Source organism: Corvus kubaryi, unplaced genomic scaffold (genome assembly GCF_017639235.1).
Source record: "Corvus kubaryi isolate FWS band 111438036 unplaced genomic scaffold, C.kubaryi_AGA036_p1.0 37300, whole genome shotgun sequence".
Taxonomy (NCBI): domain Eukaryota; kingdom Metazoa; phylum Chordata; class Aves; order Passeriformes; family Corvidae; genus Corvus; species Corvus kubaryi.
The window spans coordinates 2,700,037-2,723,198 of NW_024581093.1; the positions used below are offsets into that span (position 1 = coordinate 2,700,037).

General features: G+C 38.5%; 1 protein-coding gene across 2 annotated transcripts in view; it reads right to left on the minus strand.

The window, feature by feature from the left end:
• The window catches only part of CDH13 (cadherin 13), a 446,705-nt gene that overhangs the window by 227,006 nt on the left and 196,537 nt on the right, over positions 1–23,162 (minus strand). For both annotated transcript variants that reach the window (XM_042027121.1, XM_042027120.1), the window contains exon 5: positions 4,970–5,122. In XM_042027121.1, coding sequence (XP_041883055.1) covers positions 4,970–5,122 — 153 coding nt within the window. The remainder of the gene's footprint in view (positions 1–4,969; positions 5,123–23,162) is intronic.

Below are 23,162 nucleotides of genomic sequence, written 5' to 3' on the forward strand. Positions count from 1 at the left end.
TTTTGGCAGTAAAATTTTCTTTTATTTCCCCTTGCTAAAGAGTCAGGATTCCTCCCTGAAACTTTGAACTCTGCCATTACTCTACGATTTTTTGATGTAACAGATGCAATTTGAAACCAGCAGCATTTTAACAGGCTGGCTCTGTGTATTAATGATTCTTTAATTAAATCAAGCACATTTTACTGAAATTTACATCTCTACAAGACCAAGCCCTTCTTGCCATTAAAGATTGAGTGCCTTCTCTTTTTTGGGATATTGTAGGAGATGACTGGGGTCTGATGTTCCCTATCAGCTGGTTTCACCTCAAAACAGAGCAGATCAGGTACACTGCAGACAAATCTGCCAGTGCAGATAACAGGATTAAAATACATTTTAGACTAGCCTTTAAGTCAGAAGCAAACTCATGATTTTCCTTGTGAAAGAGCAGAATGTTTCTGTGTGCTGTCCATAGATCCCCAGCCAGCATCAGCAGAGATTCAGTATCAGGGGATGATAAATCATTCCAAAAAGGATGTGGCTGTGCTAAAACGGACTTACACAGACGACAAATTCCTTCTCCTGCACGCGATAAATTACCGACATTCACTTCCAGGGTTTTGCTACAGTAACACTTCCCTTATCTGCAAAAATGCATTAAAGTACTTACAAATCTTTCCCACAAAACACTCCTCAGCACCTGACCAAGCTAGTTTTCCTCATCACTGTGAAGCATTTCCATTCTTTGCTCCCTATTAAACACAGAAATCGAGCCCATCAGGGCTGCAGCCTCATCCTCCACGTTTCATCACATCTACCTCAAGTAAGGCGGTTCATACCAGAGAGCTGTTGATGGGTCTGCAATCTTTACCCTCCTCTCAGCCTACTTGTTAGCCAACATATAGAAACAATTCTTCATAGAACCACACGCTGCCAGTTTGCTTTTCAGACCTGCTATCCTAAGTTTTCGAAATATCTCAGTCTGTCACTACCAGTTGCAAGGCATCCTTTCATGGAAGTGTGATCTGTCATTATAAAAAAAGCTGAGGGCTGATTTCACACCTCTGCTTGTTAAGTATTTTTTAAAGCAAATAAAGCTCTTTACTTAAAAATAATTAAAACTAACTCTTCATTAGCAGTTCAAATTGCCTAGGTAAATTTGGTCACAGCTATAATTTGCACACAGTTTTATCAAGCTGCTTCATTTCATGCTTGCAGAGGATCACTTTCTGATTACTTCGCTTGCAACATGTGTTGCCTTTCAACGATGGCAACACCCTTTAAAAGCTCGAGTCTCAGTTAGAGCTCCCCAATGGCACTTTGCCACAGATGCTTGAGAGGCTGCAGGAATTCCATGTGAAACGAGCTTTTGCAGCTGGAGGCTTTGTCCTGTACCCAAAGAATGCCAAACCCCAAATCTCATGCATGAACAATAAAAAAAAAAAAAAATAGAATATTGTTGCCTCTTCTGCACCCTCCTAACTTGGAGTAAAGAACAAAACTAGTTCTTGTAACTAAGAAACTTTTTGTTACTTGGTGGTGGCAATCAACCCCCGCCACTCTTCCTGCTTTTTCTTGATTTCTGCCTACAAATAAATTATCCAGGTAAATGTGAGGTTTTGAAAACGAGCCCAGGGGTTTTAAATAACAGATTACCCCATAATCACTGGTTTTCAGGCTTCTATTTTCACCGGCCCTCTATTTGACCCTTTGTATCCCAATTCTCTGGGATTTTATCAACACTGAGCACAAGTAGCCTTCCAGCTTCACTGGAATCCTCTTGCTCTGTTATCACAGCTCTTTACAGAAGCACTTGATTTTTTTTGCTCAAGGAAAGAACTGAAGAGTCACAACTGTTTCTGCTCTGCTGGAATCAGAAAAGAATATGGGTCTGCAATGGACTCTGAATTGCATAAATTATTGGCGGGTTTTGGATGGTGTGCACCTCACTGATTTGGACTAGAAAATCCATCTTAAATCTCCCCACCAAGCTCCTTCATCTGTTTTTCCACATCTTCACTTTCCAATAGCAAATAAATAAACTCTTTGCCATTGTCTGAAATTTCTGACTTAGTCTGATTTATTCAAATCTGGAGAGAAAACCAAATATACTTGAGAGCATATTAGTACAACAGAACACCTTTTGCTCCCTCTAAATAGGGGCTCTAGGCTACCTCTTATCTCAGCAGCCCAGAAGCAATTCCATAACGTGCCCAGAGCCTGCTTAAGCCCCCTCTTCAGAGCATCATTTAGCAGCTTTGTCAACAAGCTCCAGCAAGCCCCAAAGTAAAACCATTCCATGTAAATCCACCGGTGTACTCTGACCTGCAGAATTCCGATCAGGATGCTCTTTAACAAACCTCCTTAGAAGGAAAAAGGAGTTGCTACACAGTTTTCTAAACCAGCCTGTCTTTGCGGGGCATAACATCATCCTTGAATCCTGCTGCTCTTCTTCATAAGCAGCTTTCACTTAAAACTGAAGCTGACTGACATTCCCTGGCCTTTAAGAGCACAGTTTCATAAGAAATAAGCTCATATACCAGGTGGATAAATAAGTTTATTTCAGAGGGTGAAGGTGGAGTCATTAAAACGAGCTGCCTTAGTTCCTCTTGCCAGCTTCAGTTCCTTTGCTAAAAATCAAACTTTAAACTCCTCTGAAAATACAACTTCCACACAAATGGGCTGCACCAAAAGGACTGGCAGGCCCTGATCCCCAGACAAAGGTTTTCACTCTATTTTAAAATATTTTCCAACTTTCATTAGAAATAAAATACTTAAAAACAAACCACAGAACGAAGGGATTAACTCAAACAATAAACAAAGTTGTCTGTGTAATGTTTAGTACTCTCTAATTTAATCATGTTCTCTTGCTGTGAATCCAGAGAAAAACTCCCACAATTTTTCAATATTCCTCCAGGAGAAAGAGGGCAGCAAAACCCAGATTTTCAAATGTTCAGTGAAAAAAAAAAAAAAAAAAAACCAACATTTTTTAACAGATTACATATTCTTCACTAATTTAAAAATTTCTGAGGTGGTAAAATCTGCAAAGTTCTATGAAATACTCTGATCACCAAAGCTCTGTTTTGTACCCTATTAACAGTTTTCAATTCTTACTCCTTGCGTGCATATGCAATAAGTGCAGGAAATGAAGCAATACTCAAGGAGAGCCTCCCTGGGTGTAGCTGAAGAATTCAAACAGATTTTATCTTTTCATCCATACCCCACTTCTGACTGCACACTTGATATTCTGATGGCTTGCAAAGAATTTGTATTTTTTCACAATGATCTCTTCTTTGCTTGTTTGCCTTTTGCTTTGAACTTTTTCTTTCAAAACAACAATGCTGGGCAGGGGGAAGCTCAGACAAAACCAGAAAACACTTTTTGAGAGAAATTCAAGGATATTTCAGGTTATTCATCTCTCAGTGTACCAAGGAAATCAAGGAGAAAATTCTGTTGTTTTCCTGACACCATGACATACCTTTATTGGAAAATAATGGGCTGGATTTGAGACAGAGTAATCCAGTGGAGGGTTCTCCTACAGAACATTCCAACCCCATTTTTTGCTGCAGGACGGGTGTGAGCTGCAGAGCAGAGTGCTGGATAACAGCTCAGAAAGCACCACAGCCTCTCAGGCTGTACATTCACATTGCTCTGCATCACCTGCTACACCACATTTCTCGTGTGTAACTTACACTGCTTCAAAAAGGCTCCTCCAGGGAAATGGGTTGGTCTTAATTTAAGTGTGTCTTTTGCCAGATCAGATATGAGGGCCATTTGTGGTTTGCTGCATTAAGTTGAAAAGTCTACTATGATTTTCCAGGAGAGAAAATATTCAAAGTTTATACTCAACACATTAAGGTGGAAAGCCACTGATAAAATAAGAAACAGCTGGCAAATGAAGACAAGGAACAGTGTTAAAAAGAGAAACTGCAATGTTTTTCTTGCAAGAAGGACGTCAGCAACTCCCATAAATCCTGTGCGAGTGCTTAACATACATTTCACTGCAGACCCAGATACGAAGTAGATGTTTAAGTGTTGAAAACCAGCATATGGTAAATTTTAGCAGTGCTGTTTGAGCAGTAGGACCAATCATCCAACTGCGAAACTCTCCCAGAGGAGGAGGGAAACAGCACTGGAGGTACAAGCGTTGATTATTACGCTGCAGCACATGAAATTGAGGGATCAGGGATGGCAGCCAGGACTGTCCCCAGAGCCTGTGTCCCACAGGGGCCAGGGCACTGTGCCAGAGGGTGGGAGATGATCCCTGTGGTGGGACACAAGAGGCAACAGGCACCGACCAGGGAGCGCTTGGAATTCTGCTGTTCTGCTGGATCAACATGGCCAGGGACAAGCTCTGTGACTGCACATTCCCAGAGCTGTATAGAAAACACGAACTGACAGATCCTCTGTTTATTTTATGCATTTTGGGACAATGTGGGGCAGTTGTTTTGCAGATTTCAGAGTTCGTTTGTTGGGTATTCAATGGAGAGAAATATTTTTACTGACAAGGAAAGGAATCTTTAGTAAGGCCTTTGTAGGTGATGTACATCTTATGTAACATTTTCATATTATCAGAATCTTCTTTCTCTCTATTAAAAACACCCATTACTGAAAATGGAGTTCAATAGTACTTTCCATTGACTATTTCACAATAAAATTGCATAATTCTGTAGTACCATAGTGACAACTTCCCCAAAAGATCTTCCTTTGTCCAAACAAAATTTTCTGTTCAGAAATCAAATGCATACACAATGTTCAGACAGCATTTCCACTAAAGATAAATGACAGAAATTCCAAGCAGAAAGCAGAGAAGTTTCAATAGTGTGAAAAACAAGCACGTTTACCATTTCCAATGGTTCTTCTTGAAATTTTATAGGACAGTAGTTGCAATCGAGTCTTCAATTTAACTGCAGATCTTTCAGGAGCAAGTACACATTTAGAAAATACACACTATCAACACAGAGGCAGAGATGTTATTGCTCTGAGCACTCACCTCATAATTGGCAATCGCTTCTCGATCAAGGGCTCGGGTCACGGAGACGTCCCCATTCATCTCATTGATTCTAAAAATTCCTTTTGGGTCTTGATCTACTCCCTTTCCAGAGAGCCGAAACTTTACTCCCTCTGTCCCTTCACTTCTGATGACCTGCATGGCAGGAAACAAGCGACAGGCCAAGTTGTAAAATCTTTTAAAGTCAGCCTAAAACCACATAAGTCATTTCAGTTTTTTAACTAATGCTGAGCTATGCTCCCTGCCAATAAAATGTAACTATAAAATATGATTGCAATCATTCACAAGACACTGTGCAATTTTGTGTTAAACCCTGGAAAAGCTACTCATGCTCTCAGCCAGTTCCTATCTTATCTTTAGTGTCTTCAATTTCACTACTTAAAGTTTCTGTTATTCTACCACTGAATTCACTCTATGTCTAGAATTTGACATTTCATTTAATGCTATTTCTTCTTTTTAGTTAAATTGATAGAACAGCTACAAACTTACAAAAAAAAAAAGACATATTCTATTGATTGCCAAGAAGCACTCTTATTTCACAACAACACTTACCATACCAGAGAGCCATCACACAATATTTTATTAGTCATTGTGAATTTATTACACACTACTTTCAGGTTGGGTTTTTTCCCCCCAATCCTCTTTCTAACTCTTCCTTTCCCAGGATTTTAAATCAATGGAAAAAACTCTGCATGAAAATATTGGAGTATCCTGCCCAGAATACTCCTGAGTCACACAGCTGGAATTAGTCCACTTCCCAAATTTCTATTTATGTGTATGCACACACCCATGTGTGTATGGCAACTCCTTGTTACTATCACCTTATTTTCCCATGAGAACAAAATCCCTAAAAATCCGATTTCAAGGCAGCCTCACATTAGCAACAGTAACATTCACAAACCTGCAGAGCCACACAATGTTAGTTATAAGCTACACACTTTGCAAATTCATATTTGTACACCAGAATCTGAGGGATTATAAATTAATCTTGCCCTTTAAGGCTGACTATCTTGCCAAGCTTTTCCCACCTCTGCTGTTCCACGTTCTTTTGTTCCTAACAATTTCATATTGCTGATTTCCACAGAAACACTAAGACAAAAATTTATATGCTGGTCTGAATTACAGCTCAGGAAGAGGAAGGGAGAAAGTAGCCTTAGAAATCTGGACCCTCTCCAATTTTGAGATAATAAATATGCAGGGTGTTTAATAATGTCCCTGAGGAAATAAATGTTTGCTGCCCTACTGCTGTGGGTTGAGAAACACTGGTGTGCAAATTACTGGGCAGTGAGATTTTGACTTAACTCCATAATCATTATTCCTTTATTTTAATTGAGAAGAAATTGCCACGAGTTATGAAATAGGAAATCAGCATTTTCAGAGATAAAGTTTCACTCCACAAACCCTTTGGGGAAGGGAGACATTTCAAAGTAAAAACCAGTTTCACCTCTTTTTCCCCCCTCCTTCCAACACTCAGAAACACTAATGGATGAAGTTTTCTTCCTGTGTATTTTTGAGCAGGTCATGCCAAAACACAGAGGCAGGAAACACTGCAGGTGACAAAAGGGCAAAGTCACTTTGTGACTTCTGGTTTGGTGATGAGACTGAAACTTAATAGCTCCTACTGAAAAGTTACCTGTTGTTCAGGTCCTTTTTTGAGCAATTTCTGATATTTTTATGTCAATCCTAAAAACACGTGTTTTTTTGTTAACACAAAGCTACGCTTGAGATTTTGCAATGTCATGACCATTGCTCATTTTTCTAAGGAAAAGATGAATTGATACTTTTCTGCCCTGATGTCCAAGACTTATTATGAGGCAAGTGCCCCTTCCCATATAAGAGCAGTGGTTTGAAAGGCCTGAAATCAGCCCCACACCAGCACAAAACTCTAACTCAGAGATGTTTATACTACAGCCATTTCCACCAGAGCCATCAAACATTACCTAACTGTTTATGACAAATTTAAGACATAGTATAAACACAATGTCCCAGTTGTAACAATGCACAATAAGAAGGAAAAACAAATATTGGGCTCTGAAAGGGAATTTGTGGAAAAAAAAATCCAGGTATTCATACAGAGGTTTTTTTCCACACTAGATAGAAAAACAAGAATGTAATAACAATAATAATAATAACAGTAGTAGTAGTAGTAGTAGTAGTCCCTGCAAAAACAACTGGTGGGAAGGTTTCTTCTCAACATCAAATCTGGCAAAGATCTTAACCTTGAATTTGAGAGTGAGACATCCCAATGTGGTGCCTGGAAGATTTGTGCTCCTTGGAGCTGACACATCCCATATTTCATCCCCACTCTAGATTCAAACCCTTCTTCAGCATCTAATGTATGGCAGGAGCAGAGTTACCAGAGAGCAGAAGTTTTCTAAACGACTGCATGAGCTCACTCAGCTTTTTGAAGACTTCAGGGAGCCATCACATTCATAGTGCAACCCTTTGCAGGCCTTTCTCTTTTATCTGTTTACCTGTCCGTGCCTCCAGGGACGGCACAGCACCTTCAGCCTGATATTGTGACACAGAGCCCAGCACTGAGCTGCTCGGGGCACCACGGCAGCGTTTGCTCAAGAGCTGCGGGCGGCTCACAAAAACTCATTTTCAGAAGGTTCCTTAAAACGCTTAATTAGCCACAAGAGGGAGCCGCAAACTCCCAGGAATGTCAGGGAGAACATTAACATCTCCTAATTAAGATGCTTATATAATGGCTGCATAGTTCAAAGAAAGTGCATTTCCCAGTTCGCACGGAGCTCAGTACAATGAAAAGTTTAATAAAAATCAGGCTTAATTTGCCATATGGTTTGGTGCTTCAACAAGAGCAAGGAAGAAAACAGGAGGATTGTCTGACATCTCCTCTGGCAAGGCTGAGATTCTAAGCACTGGCACAAACACAGCACTGCTCACATGAAGATTTCCTAGCTCACGACGCGTTTGCAGAACAATGCTTTCCCAGTATCTTAGCAGAGATAAAACAAGGCCAGATTATATCTGCTGGAATGTTTACTTTGGGATTTCGTTTTTACTTCTCTAAAGTACATAAATGAAATCCCACAGTCACTGCTACCTGAAGCCCAGACAGACACAGTTATTTCCGTAATTTTTTCACAGCTTCAGGAACTTCAGTGCAGGTTCTAATACTGAAAATGTCTGCACCATATGGCAGTGGCTACATGTTGAATATAAAGGCTCTGCATTCTTAGGAAATGGTTGTTAAGGCAGCACAAGACCCTGCAACCCACCCACTGGGAATATGGATAAGACAGGAATTCTCTACCCAGCATCCCAATTTCTACCTATTTCATTTTCCCTTGTTCTGATGTCACAGTTCAGAGGGGACTTTCTGTGGGCAGATGGCTCAGAATAGACACCAGCTGAGCACCCCACAATAACATGGGCTGTGGAAGGCTATTTCCTCACCCAGGACCCAAGGACAGCACTGGATGGAGACTCAGACACTGCTCACTTTCCCATCTCAAGGGTACTTCAGAGAATAATTGGGAATTGAAGTGATCCATCCCCCAGACACAGCACCCACCACAGTGCAGCAAAAGGCAGAGGCTCTGGGATCCTGCTTGACTCAAAGACACTTCCAAGCAAACAGAGCATCACGTAGCTGACAGGAGCTGCTCTCTGCTGAACCATGGCCAAAACGTATTTCCCCAGTGCTATTTTTCAGCTGACATTATGCATCCCTCGCAGCTAAACTCATTTCAGCAATGTGATCCCCCTGTTGTTACGGGTTTATCGCAAAAGTAAATCAGAGTGTTCTCAAGAGAAGAAGAGAAATAGAAGTACAAAACCCCCACACTGCCCCGAGAGAGAGAATTCACAGTTCTGCAGTGCCAGCAAATCTGTCCTAAACAGCACCATCCTCAGCTACCAGTTTTATTCTTTAAGAAGTGTTTGCCTCAACCACTCCCATAATTTCTTAGTTCTTGATGCCAGGTGAATTATAGATGCATCATAATAGTTTCACTTTTTAATTTGAAAACTAATCCCACCACCAGACAGAAATATTTGGTTCATTCCCCAGTTCCTTTCATTTCAGAGCTTTACAATGTCTCTCTTGAGGGGCTTGTTTTGTTTTGTTTTGTGGGATTGTTTGGTTCTGGTGTTTCCTGCTTCTCCCCCCTCCCGCCCCCCCCAAGCCTCTTAGGAAGCAAATTTATTCATGGAATATTTAAAGGTGAACTATTTTTTTCCTCTAATCACTGAGCAAAACAAGAGCACAAGAACAAAACAATGTTTTAGGGTCACTGTTTAGATATTGTATAAATAAACAGGCACTTCCTGTCCTGCCACACTGAAAATTACTCTTTACAGACAGAGGATCCATCTGCTCCACGCTGACTCAAAACAAATGTAAAATATTCCCATCGTTATTCAAAAGCATTAACCAACAGAAACTGCTTCATTACTGTAAGCTAAATATACAAAACCCGTGTCTAGAAAGGAATTTATATAATTTGCTGAGTTAATAATTTATTATGCAAAATTTAATACCTCTATCTTCTTTAATGAAATATTAGATAAACTGGCTGAGCAAGGGAGCCAAATTGTGCTCTTTGACGAAGGCAGATGTCAGCCAAGCCTGACAGTGGGTTTCTCTCTGATTTTAACTTTCTCCAGATTCACTCCACGTACAGGTGACAGGCAAGAAAATCCAGGGGATTCATTCCCCTAATGGTAACAGGAATTATAAAGCTTCTCTAAGTGACTATGTCCTTTATTCCTGATAATTAGGGATAAACCCAGCACAGGGTATCTTTCAGGTACCACTTTCTCTTGTTCACATAAAGGGTTATTAGTTTCACTCTATTATCAATCAAAGCAAATCTGGGCAAATGCCCTTGCGGGGTGTTATCCAAAACAAGTTAATGGAGACAAGAATGAACAATATTTGTGAAATTCAAGTTAGCAGCAAAACAAAACTTCAGCAATTAAAGTTGTTTATGGAAAGCAAAACCAGGTGATATCAAGGTTCTAAATTTCAAGCTGTTTTCAGATCAGTTTTCAGTCTCCAGTCTATTTAAGAGGCAAGGTTTTCAAAGCTGTGTCCATCTCCATGAGCTTTCCTGCAAAGCTGAAACCAGCCAGTCAATCACTCCCTCAAATACTGATATCTGTGCTTGCAGCTGGAAGGGCACTCCAGAATCCATGGGCATGGGATGGAAAGGGAAATGTGGCCAGCAATGGGAATATACAACATAAACCCAACCTCTGTGACAGCTGAGGCAAGGGAACACAACATTGAGGTGAAAAGTTTGCGTTCTGGGGGTAGCAGAGCTGGGAAAAACTACATTTAGTACCCCAGACATCCCTTCTGTATCATCAGCTCCAAGCATTTTGCTTGATGCTATTGACAGTCCAGATAACAATGCACATATGCTGATCTCCAGAGAAAGAAAATGTATGTAGACAACAGACTGGGTTTTACCCAGCAAAGAAAGCCATAATTCAGTTATTTTAAACTTTAAGGACCTATTTTCTATTTCAGATCCTGGGTGAAACACATTACTACAAAATATCTGAATTTTGCACTTTAAGATACAGATTCGGCTGAATTATTGCACGATGCTCCTCAAAGAGATTACCTAAAACTTTAAGTACAACGTAATTAATCCTTTAACAAAGTTTACACTCTGTGTTTACTCCTGTGAATTATTTGTTATTTATTCTTATATACTCATACACATTTAAACCTCAGTGGCACTGGGCAAAACGCTTATTACAAGAGTAGCAATTACTTCTTAGTCACATTCTTTTGCACTTGTTCTCTTAAGGCTTTTATGAATTACAGAAAAAAAAGGAACGTGTGTATTATTACAATAGTGCATCTGTAAACTGAAGTGTTTTAGTATCTGTATAAAATTTCTGAAATATTCAGTACTGGGTGTACTAATACCTCAAACATGGAAACTTTTATACCAACTTTCAGAGAAGGAAGATGGGAATTAAAAAAATCAGGCATCAAAATTAAATGAATTATGAAAATGAAAAAACATACACTGATATTCTCAAGAGGGTCCTTTTTAGCATTTTAACTCTGAGCTTTATCATGCAAAATGTTTCAGGAAGCGTCAGATTTAGGAACAACGTTGGGAAAATTAAAGCAGACAGGTTTAGCATACTTTTGATGCATGTTTACATGGCTGATTGCAAATTCAGCCATTCAGACAAAACTCTGAATGCTCTGATCAAGCACCACTCTGAGAACTTCATGTACACGAAGGAAATAGAACTTGTGCAGCTCAAAAAGTGGGTGGATCACTGAAGGATCTTTTTGGACTGGTGCTCTACCTCCTGTAAAATGTACTATACCAACTAGTATTTTGTTACATCAGTGCAAACACAATGTTTTACTAAGTAGAAACAACTGCAAATCTGAAATTTGACAAGGTTCCTATATTCCACAGGCAAATATTTCACCAAAATAATTCAATGTATGAAAATGACACAATATGTTAAAAACCAGTGAAGCTGTTTCACCACCAGGGCTCCCCTCAGAACAAATAGGATATTTGATATTCAACCAAAAAATATCTTCTCAACATAATGGCTTTTTATCGTAATTACTCATAAATGTTTACAAAATTCAGATCAGCTTTGTAGTGGGATGCACAGGTGTTCAAGTGAAGCAAAATGAATTTATGCATGTGGGAGCCCTGGGCACTGGTGGATCCCTTCAGCCCCAGGTTCATTATCGTAGTTGTACAAAGATGCAAGAATTCCCCCTGAAGAGCTCTTTCCAGCAGTTGCAGGGATTTAAATTTGAGGATTTACCCAATATAAACAGCTAACAGTGAGCATTTGCTCAGAGATCGAAGCAAAGTAATTCAATAAACACATCAAGATGTGCATTAGCTTTTGTAGCAGGTAATTCCTCAGCTTCCTTTTACTCCTAATTTATAAAGAGCAAGAAGATCCATTACAAATAATTTTCCCTTTCCCTGTTCCTAGTCTATTTCACAAATATATCTGCAGACTCAGGATTCTGTACATAACAATATCTCCCTACTGACAGCACAGAATTCACAAACGCAGGTTTTTGTGATCTCAAAGGAAGAGGACTTAGAGGTGTTCTTTGTCACAGGAGGCCTGGCTGTTCCACTGGCTGGTTTGGCCTTTCAGGGGCTATTGAATCACCATATTTTATTTGCTACTTAAGTGGCTGACTTGCAAACCCTGTCACTTGAAGGAACTGGAGCACCACTCTCTGCTGAGTGACAGCCAGACGGTGTAGCTCCAAAGCTGTGGTCTGTTAGGAAAAATCTGACTGTGTTTGACAATATTAAAAGAAGAACTCAAAAGATCCCCTTAAAAACAAACAAACCAATCCATTATTTGGATTTACAGATGAGCTTTATTGAAAGCTTTTCGCAGATCTAAAAGGGCAGGAATTAAGAGGCAGTATTGCCACATTTAATGGTTTGGAGTTGCAGCAATTCAGGACTCAGGGCAGAATACACAATGTGTAATCACCGCAGGTGTAGCTAAATCTGGAAGAAATGGGGGAAAAGAGGAGAACAGACCCAATTTACAGCATCTCTTCCCAAGTACTTCACAGTGCTATTTATTCTGAATTAGATCAAAGTCTTAATTTATTACTGAGGGCCTCTTGTGCAGCATCCAGACAAGCTCAAGGCTCTGATCTGGCCCTGGGCTGGGAGCACCAGGGCAGCATTTCAGCTGGAATAATCTTCTGATGAGGTCTGGAGAAGTCTGCCCTGGGTTGTCTGGGGAATACAAAAACCTGGCTGCTTCCTCTCCCTGCAGCCACATTCACTGCCCCTGGGACTCAGCTACAAATGTTATCTTTAGATCCATGCACGCAGCAAAGAAAGAAATCAAGATCTGGATTAAGTGGGACCCTCCAGCTGGGCAGAGTAACTGGAATTGCAGAATAAGACACTGAAGTTGCAGAGCCAACCTGAAGAACTGAATAGGAGTAGTAAAGTGTGAAAATGGAGCTGATGAGAATGATTCACCTGAAATACTCTTGAAAATTAGGACTCAGTTGAAGAAATTTCTTGGAAGATTTTGACTAATTTTATTTTTGCTTTAGCTAGCGACCTGATGAGTCTTGAATGTGAAAATATTTTGCAATTAAAATGAACTTAGATAAGTAGCCTATCAAAAATATTTAATTTTTATAATTGAAGATATTAAAAAAGAAATATCATGATGAAGGGTATTTTTCTAAATTTGGTTCGATTACATGAAGTCTGTCTAATACTTCTGGATACTTTAAGAACCTGCTTAGCACCCAATTCCCACTTGTAGCAAACAACCCACAGATCTAATTATAGATTTTCCTCAGTCACTAGTTCCCTAGGAAACAAATCCATGGCTCATGTCTTCTTCATGGAAGGTCATAGGAAGAAGATAAATATTTTTCTGTGTATAGAAAGTTATCTAGAGGTCACAGGTCTGCATCTCAGCAGATGCTGGTGCTTCTGCCGAGGGCAGATGGCAGCTGTGTTTGACAGTTATCTGGGATATTTAAAACTTTTAAACATTTCAGTCTGATGAAGCACTGAATACTTCTATCAGCAACAATGCTCCATGATACTTTATGCTTAAAATAAAGATTTTAATTTTGGTTCTCTAAACTTATTTCAGTTTTTATCAGTGAATCCACCCCACTTTTCATCTAAAACCATCAGAGGTCAATTCAAAACAGCTGTGAGTAGCTGCAACTTCTTAAAAATTCTAAGCAGAAATGTCAATTAAAAATTATGAATGGTAAATATAATTTGTGTTTTCTTCATACTGGCCCTTAAATTATCAATGTCATCATAATCCTGAACAAAAATTTCACCTACATGCTTAGGGGGAAAAAAAGTGTAATTAATGTTAATCTACTTGTGATTTAGTTCTAAGTCATTATTGGAAAAATAGACAAAATATAATTCATTAGAAACTCAGATACATGTGAATACATAACCCAAACAGAAGTGAATTAGAATGAATTCAAGGGTGGCAGAGGAAAGACTTGTCAGATTTCTCCTCCTCATTTATAACACAAAACCACCATTCAGCTCTCTCCTGACCCACCTACAATGACAGCATAAAAGGTATAAAATTAGGGAACAATCCTACCCACACCCAGGGTAGTACCCAGCCTGACTTCAGATCAAATTAAGGAATTGAGCTAAGCCAGAATGTCCTTCATCTGTGGGAAGCCTAAACTGCCAGCACATCTCAATAAAAATGCAGTGACTCCTGACCACTGACCCACAAGCCCTACCCCAAGTCTTGACCCAATGTCTTGTTCCACTTTTCTCCATGCTAAAAACCATCCAGATCCAAGCCCTCCACTAACACCACTGCTTTCCTCCCTGGCTGGGTACATAAATGGATGTAAAAATACTTCTCAGAAATATTTTTGGCTCCCTACTTTGTCCTGTTAAATTTACGTTCTTTCCCCACACGCTTTCTTTCTTTAATTATTCTTATTTTTGATTCCCTCCATCTTTCTTCCTTTCTTTCACCTTTGGCAGATATCACCAGCTGTGTTGCCTTTTTGTTTCTGTAGCTCGAATGGAATGAATTCTCATCAGCTAGAGGTGAAAAAATCCTCACAGCTGAGGAAATTGCTACCACTGGAGAGCATTTCAAATCTCCTAATGACTCCTACACCCACGTTGGTGTTTCTTTGCTGAGTGAGGGGTTTCACAGTTTATCACACATTCCTTGAAAGACCTCTTGTTAGCAATTCCATAAGTGACTCTGTGCTTGGAGATCTAACACAGACTACGCAACAGAAACCTCTGATAAGGTTATATACTCAAAAGAAAGTTTTAACTACACCTTGATAAATTTGACTGCCTTTAATTTGAAACAAAAGCAGTCTATTGTGACTAAATGATAGCATTACTGACTTTTTAAAATCTAGAAGTACACAATTTTAATAGTATTCTATTAATGTACTGTATTAGTAAAAATCCTAATCATACTAATAATGAAAAGAGATTTAGAAAAAAAAACAAATGAAATATCTACTAGAGCCAAGTCATCAGCTCCTAAAGCTGAATCATTACTTGAGAGCTAGAAGAAAATGAAGGCTGAATCTCTGATCCTGATACTTTCACTGCAGGTTTTGCCATTCCTTCTATGGCATTTTTATTTCTAATTAGCAATTTGAACATGGGCAGACTGTACCCCAAGATACAACATGCTAAACACGCAGTAATTCGAGAGTTTTGGAGAGACCCAAAACAGAACATCTGTTTTTTCCCAGGTACATGACAAAAATACAAGAGGTCTTTGGAGTGAACTTTTAAAACTACTGACACATTTCTAAAATCACACAAATGGATCAAGTGTGATCAGAAATTGCTGGTAGGTACCATGAAGTCAGGATAGTTCTTGTCACTGCTGTACACCAAGGATTTACTTTATGTATCCACTGTAAACATGTCTTCCCCTGTTTGTGGCCTTTTTAAGGGCTTTCCCCCAATAAAATCTTAGACAATAAGAAATTATTCCTGTTTACTCACATCAGCATAACTCCATATACCTAATTCTGAACTTGCAAAACTATTTAATTCAATTTTGCAACAACACCAATTACCCAACCTGAATTTATGCAGAAAAGAGTCGCTCTAGGTTAGTGTGATAATTCATGTAAATTTTATAATTTCCTTCCTCGAAAAACTGGAAGCTGAGCCATAAAATGTAACTACACAGAGCATCTACATCTTCTGACTCAGCAAGCCAAAAGTTGTTTCTCTTCCAAGTGAGGTTGGCTTTGTTTTAGTCTTGTCTCCTATTGACACAGATATTTGTATCAATATTTCTGCATAACCGTTTGCATTTGTGTGCAGAGATTGGCATCTATACCTGGAGACACAGTTTGATGTGAGAGCATGCAAACTTTAAAGTGCTTGCAGTTTTGTGTCAGTCTCCACCAGTCAGCAAGAGAAAAACAGGGAAAAGGCAAATGCACATTCATCTGGAGGGATCCTTTCTGCAGCTCGTCCAGCTAAACCAGACTCACATCAAAACCTCAGTACCCCTGGAACAAATGATTTACTGAGGAAGCAAAGCACAAAGCTGTCATAACATCAACCTCACCTCACCAGAACTGTGGGAAAAAGCCAAATTTGGAACAGGAAATACATTAAGTACCCTTTCTACATAGCGAGAACTCTCACTATGACAGTCCTTAGCAAGTGTTATCTCAAGTGAACCAGTTGCCACTGATCTTCTCTGCTGGCAAACAAATGTCAACCTGATTTAATCTAACTACTCATTTAGAATCAAAGCTCCATATAAAGCCAAAAATCTCCTACAGAAATAATCTGAAACCTTCAGGGGATTACAGGGATATTGGAAAGACTTGCACAGCTGTTCACTTTGAGCTCGAACAGATTATTTTAAGAGTATAAGTAAGATTTGGTGGTATCTCTGACAATAAATAACAAATAATCCACAGAATGTGAGTGATCAATTACATTGTATTTAAAGTTTGAAGTAATCTCCTTTAAGAAGCCTTATTCCAGAATTCAGCCAAACCAGTGTCTTGTTGGCCATCATAAGAAAAAATGTCTTCAAGTCAGGTGACACAGATTCTTCAAAATCTTTTCGCAGTTTTCAAAGTGCATTGATAAATACAGATCTCTTCCTCACCCTTCACTACATAACAAGTAAAACTGCCATGTAATAGTGGGCAGTAATGATTCTCAGAATCCGCATTGCCCACATTTGCAAACGATTTCAATAAAATAAATTTAAACTAAAAACACAAATTTAGTTAATGCTTCAGTAAATAAATTCTTTAAAGGTTGCACGTAGCAACCTTTGGATGTTTCAACCAGTAATTATTAAATACGAGCTTAAACTGTAAATGCCCCTTTTAAATATGAAACATTCCCAAAGTCTAAGATGACTTTTACAGGAAGCTCTAGACTGAACCTATTCACATAAAAATCTGTACTTCATTCTGTTTAGAAAATAACTTTCTAAGCTACCTAAAAGGTGTTACTGTTACACATTGCCATTTAAATAAATAAATAAATAAAATTTCACAAGGCAGCTTCAAAAAACATTCATCTTGGTCACTTATCTCTGTTTTTATCCCATATGCAGCTGAGCTCTTCAATGTTCTGTGAACCCCAGTCCATCAATGTCTAATTTATGTCTTTTCATAACAAATACACCTTAAAAAACTGTATTTCATGACATCTAAGACTCCAGGAAAAAAAACATTCCATAGTGCAATTCATTAATGTAACAACTGTATTGTTAGGCCTCCATCACAAACTATTAACAATTAAAATATTAATATTCAAGAACCCATATATTACAAAAAGAATATAAATTATGTTATTGAGTGAATTGAATAAAAGTTACTTTTTAAAGGAATGAACCGGAGGGTAAATACACAATAAAAGGTTTGATTTTGCCCAGTGGTGGTCTGAGGCCAAGAAAAAATTGTAGGCAATAGAAATAATGGATTTTGGTTTTTTTTAAACACTACATTTCATAAACTTGCAAGTTAGTATCAGCCTCTGAATTTATCATTTATTTAAATCTTAATTACAGTTAATATACAATTAAAACTAAAAATTTCTGAGCTTTCTAATCTACTTGTGGCTAAATACAAAATATTTTTCTACTACCTGGAACAGCTTTATCTTTTCTAACTCTGACAAAGTTAGATGCTTTCCAGTCACGTACAATTGCTTTGCCATAACACTGTTCAAAGTCAAAAAAATACTATTTAAAGCTAATAGTAAGATTTTGTGAAAGTTTGAGCTGTTAAATTACTAAAGTGTTACATCCATAGGATTGGTGGATAATGGCTATGGCGTTCTTTATCTTGCAGAATGTAAATGTAGCTAATAGTGTGGAAAAAAATCATTTTAATACTTTAGCTGAGATTGAAGAAAATAAAGGGTAAAGAAAGACATTCAAGAAGTAAAAGTCTTCACACTGAATAAACCAGAGCAAAAAAGAAAAAGGGGAATGTTTGTATAAAGTATTCTAAATGTTAGAAAGAAATTCCCTCTTTTGTAACGAGATCTTGCTTCTCAATGAGCTGAGAAGTCGAGGAGGTTCTGTTCTATCTACCAGAACAAGCTTAAGCAATTTTAAATCCAGCTTTAAAAGAGCAGTTTAATGTTGTTTAATGGCAATGAAACTGACATAGTCTGCTATTCCAAGGGTAATATTGGGCTCCAAGAGAAAAAGCCCCATTGATTTGTGCTCTGGTAATGTCTGGAACAGGGGATTGGAGGTGGATTCAACCCAGGAGTAATCCTGATGCCAGAGCATCCTTGGAGTGGTTCCAACCTGCACTCACCCTTCGGTCAGAAATGGGAAGGTGATGCCAGAGTCTGGAAGAAGGGCTGAGGGAAAGAAGGGTTTGGTGTCTCCCTTAATTCAGTGTTCTCAGGGCTTTATCCTATGGTGCTTAACAAATATGTCAGCTATCCTATAATGATAGAAATATAATAGGAGCCAAACAGAAAAATAGGTCTCCAGTGCTATTTTAAACTGGCAAAATACAAATATCCTACCAGTACCTGCTCCACGTTAGTGTGCAGAGAGAGGATGCAGCTGGACTGTGCACCAGCATTGTAGCCACAGCTATTCTGAGCCTTGGCTTTAACTCTGGAACATCACCCAGCCACTGCTGAGGCCTTGGGTTTACAGCCCTAACAAGGCACTGACACACTGCTAATGCAGGGAAAAGAGAAGACACACCCAAAAAACAAAACAGGATTTCATTCCATGGCTGTTTCCCCTTCATACTAACCACTCCTTACAGATAGTGGCATTATTAAGTGATAATCTATAACCACCCATGGCCATATTTGACTTCAATTACATAGGTGGGAATCCAAAACACACCTGGTATTCATAGGCATTGCTTCAGCTCAGTGCTAACAAACAGCCCAATCCATTCTCACCAGTTTATACAGGCCCAGATCATTACTGTAGTTCCATTATTCAGAACAAATGAAAGCATTAGCAGCTATTTCTGGTGTAATTAATTGCTGTGTCCCTATATTTGACTGCAGTTATGTATGACTAAAACATCCAAAGATAACAATTATATTACGTATACTACTGAACCTGTTTTACTACAGATTTACTACATATTTTCAGGTAAAAGGGACTGGACTTCTCTAAAATATTAGTGAGTCTCATATGAAAATAGAATTAAAATATATGGAGATCATCCAAATAATATGCTAACACCTACGAAGAAGAAGGCACAAGAGTGTACCCACCCTCACAAAGAATTCAGCAAGAAACTAAAATAATGTGTTTTTCTCTTCTAATTTAAGGGAAATGAAGGTAAAACCACAGCAATAATTAATGAGGCAAAAAGAGCCTTTAGATTAATGTAGCAAGTTAGTTTCCCCAGGATCAGCTATTGTTTAATTTTTACCAGAAGTTAAGGCTGCAGGCATATGATCACAATTCTCAAATAGAAGTAAAACAATATTTAATGGTATTAGTAACTTTTTAAAAATGTAAATTAGTCAACAACCCATTGTGGAGGTACAAAAATAATTCATCAACATCTACCAAGTTTATTAATAATTAAAATCACCTTAATATGTATGTTTCTATGGTTACACTTAATATGTTTAGAATACAGAAAGATCTTAAAACAGTCCCAGGATTCCCCAGCTAATATGAAGAGCAGAAATGGTTTTGAAATTGATCTTTAGAAAGAATAGTCACGTCATTTCCACTGCAAATCATTCAATTTCAGCCAGAGAAATCAATGGGCAAGAAAACAGATCTCTCATCAATTTGGACTGCTTCTCTACATCTACCACTTTGACCTATCTTGGGAATTTTCAATTGACAGCACAGTATATCAGCATTAAACTAAATCTACAGAAAAATAAATATTAGAGAAATTTATATTAGAAAATTTGGTCGCTAAATCTAGCCCTTCTGCAGTACCTTGGAGAGGAAGAGGTAGAACTGAAGTGTAAAACCACCCAATCAAAAACCCCAAGTTCAAATGTCCCCAGCCTCCAGGACAACTCCTGCACATTGAACAGCTCAGTTTCACCTGCAAACCGGGGATGTGTCAGCCCAGCATCCCAGGGGAAGAGCAGCAAGGAGCCAACCAAAAGTCCAGCAGCCCTCTAAAACACAAGAGAGCAATTCTCTCCAAAAGAAGTCACACTAGAGACAAGGGACCTCTTTCTGAGCTGCACAATATTCGGGAGCACCCAGAACTTCCCCAGAGCCTTTTGGGGTTTATTCAAGGGTTTGTACTTGGTGCAAGACTGTGGCTCCTTCTGACCAATGCACTTTTCCACCTATTTCAATAAACAGACATTATAACATCTCCCTTTACACTACAGGAGAACTGGAGATGCACAAATTATCGGAAATGGCAGAAGTAACTGTTTAACTCCATTTATCTGTGGATTACACACACCATCGTGATGAAGGAAAAGGGACACCTAAATTCCCCTGAAAATGTGGCCTTGGTAACTTCAATCTCACTGCTTTCAGAAATAGCTTTTTGTTTCTACCATTGCCTACATGCTTTTGAAATGCAGAACGACTCTATAAATAATAAAGCAATATTTGAAGACAAATAATGAGTCAGACATTCCTCACCCCTTCTCTCTGCTTTCCAGACACATTTGAATGATAGAAATTGTATTTGGAAGAACAAGAGCTTAAACTAGACATGGTTTGTGGAAATACAGAACTGCAAAGTAACTATTTGTGCAGCCACCCTGAAATGTTTCTGTAGTGTGTTTTCTTTACAGAGAGCAGTACAAATAATTCAAAGATGAACCAAAAATTACACAGGAATGGCTCGGGGTCATTCCTGGATACATCTGCCCCTGGATTCTCCCTGCATTGGTGATCGATGCCATCCTGTACAAGCATCAGAAACCCTCAGGCATAACAGCAAGGACACCCTTTCCTTTTGGCCTCCACATCTTGTGTCAATACACAGAATATCACAATGCTTGACGAAAATTATCAACGAGCTCTAACCTTCAGTACTGTTAAATAGCTCTGCAACACTCTAATCTTTCCATTACTTGTCAGTCCCTTGACTCGTTTTGGATGATCTGCAAACTCTGTCACTGCAATGTCTCCTTTTCCAGATAATTTCTGTTGTGTTAAACAACATAAATCACTGTATAAATCCTTGAGAACACCTATCGGTATAACGTTCCCTATGGAAATCTATTTCCACACTGATGTTTCAATCATTTTTAGCCGAAGGAAGCATTTCCTCTCAGTAGAGAAACCCATATATGGTTTATTGATCAGATTTATCTACACCTTCAGCTTCTCCACAGATCTTAATACATTTAGGAAATATGATTTGCCTCAGAAAGATCCATGTTGACTGTTCACTTCATGATCGTTCCAAAGTTTATCTATTCCAGTCACTGCTACAGCTTGGCTTTGACTGATTGCCTGGTGGAGGAATGGCACTCAGTGGGCTCTAGTTCCAAACATTTTTCAAGGCTTCCAAGGGTGCTTTTTAAAAAGAATGGGAAGGATGAGACCCCCAAATTCCAGAGCAAGTGGAGCCAAGGGGCAGGAGTAGTTACATGCCACAGCCAGGAGTTAAATCCCAGTTTGAACTCTCTATAAACTTGCTTTTTTCCTATTTTATAATATTCATTTTTTTCTCTTTTGCTCTGAATCCATTTCTTTTGAGACTTCATTTGGAAATGCTCCTTCAGACTCCTGTCCCCTTCCTTCAGTGAGAACATCTGCAGTGTGGCACGGCCTCCCTTCTTTCTAAAATACTTCAAGTATTTACGGGTAGTTTATAGTTTTCCACTTTGACAGGACTTTTGTTTTTTGAAGGGAGGTTGGGGATTATGAAGAGCTCTCTTACAGTCTTTTTGATCCTCCAACAGAAGTAAAACTGTTTGTACGAACTGCTTACCAGGTATTTGGTTGTCACCCAGATCTATGAAACTCAAAATCTCCTGACTGTAGTAAATTCATGACTGAAACCAATGGCAGATCCTGCTCCTAAATTCTGTGCAATGAGATAATTTCTCTCTCTCTTCAACATAACAATTTCTTACTTTGAAAGCTACTGCATAAGGATCTACATGGTTCATTACACAAGTAACAGGGAGTCCCTCCTTGAGAGAATGAAGGACAAAAAATGACAACTGAGCTGTATTTTGCCTCTAGTCTGTGATTTAAAAAGCTGATGGGGAAATTTTGATCTAGTTCTAAAAATCTAATTAACTCTGATGTCCAATAAAAATTTTAGAAAACTGTTCTTTTGAAAAGCATGTGAAGAAGAATTTATTTTTTGTTCTTGGCTCTGCTGCACAGGACTCGATTGTACCTGTCTCCACCTGCTATAAATTATACACACCTATGCATACACAGAAGCTACCATCAGGGAACATGTGCTTCATTTGTTCCCAGAATTAAAAGGCTCTTTGGGATGGGAGTTTTCAACATGAAAAATGTGGTCAAAGCTTGTTTTCTGGTACATGAGAAAAAGAGCTGGTGGGCACAAACAGCAGCAGCACATCCTGAACTCATAGCAGGTGACTCTGAACCACATCTGTACCTCTTCAGATGAAGAGTTTGGAATTGCCAAGCTTCCTGGAACCTTGGGGGATAAACACAATCAATTTTCTACTACTTACAAAAGTAACTTTCTAGTATTTACAAAGAACATCCTTCATCAGTCATCCCCTAAAGGAAAAAATATGTGGTTTTTAACATTTCTCATTAACAGATAATTACACTTTTTTTTTCCAAAGCCTTATTGTTTCATTATTCTGTTTTTAAATTATTATTGGGGTTTTTTTTAAAGAAAAAAGAATATGATTTATTAACTAACAATTAGGATTCTCATAAGAAAATTACTTAATGCAGTAATGATAGTATAGGAGTTTGAAGAAAATAATCCATGTATAATAAATTCTATTAATTCAAATTAATTTTCATGTTCCAGTGACCCTCAGCAAATTCAGGTTTGCCCAACAGCACAGTAATACTGGATGGAGTTGATTCACTATGTTTTCCTATTTGCACACTTTCAACATGTTCTGCATTGCCCATTTTGTTGTTTGAAATTCATACAGATCCTCACAGTCTTTCTTTTATATAATTAGAAAGTTGCCCACTGCAGACATTGCTTTTTCCATGTGTCTGATTTAACTGTTATTCCAACCCTACAACA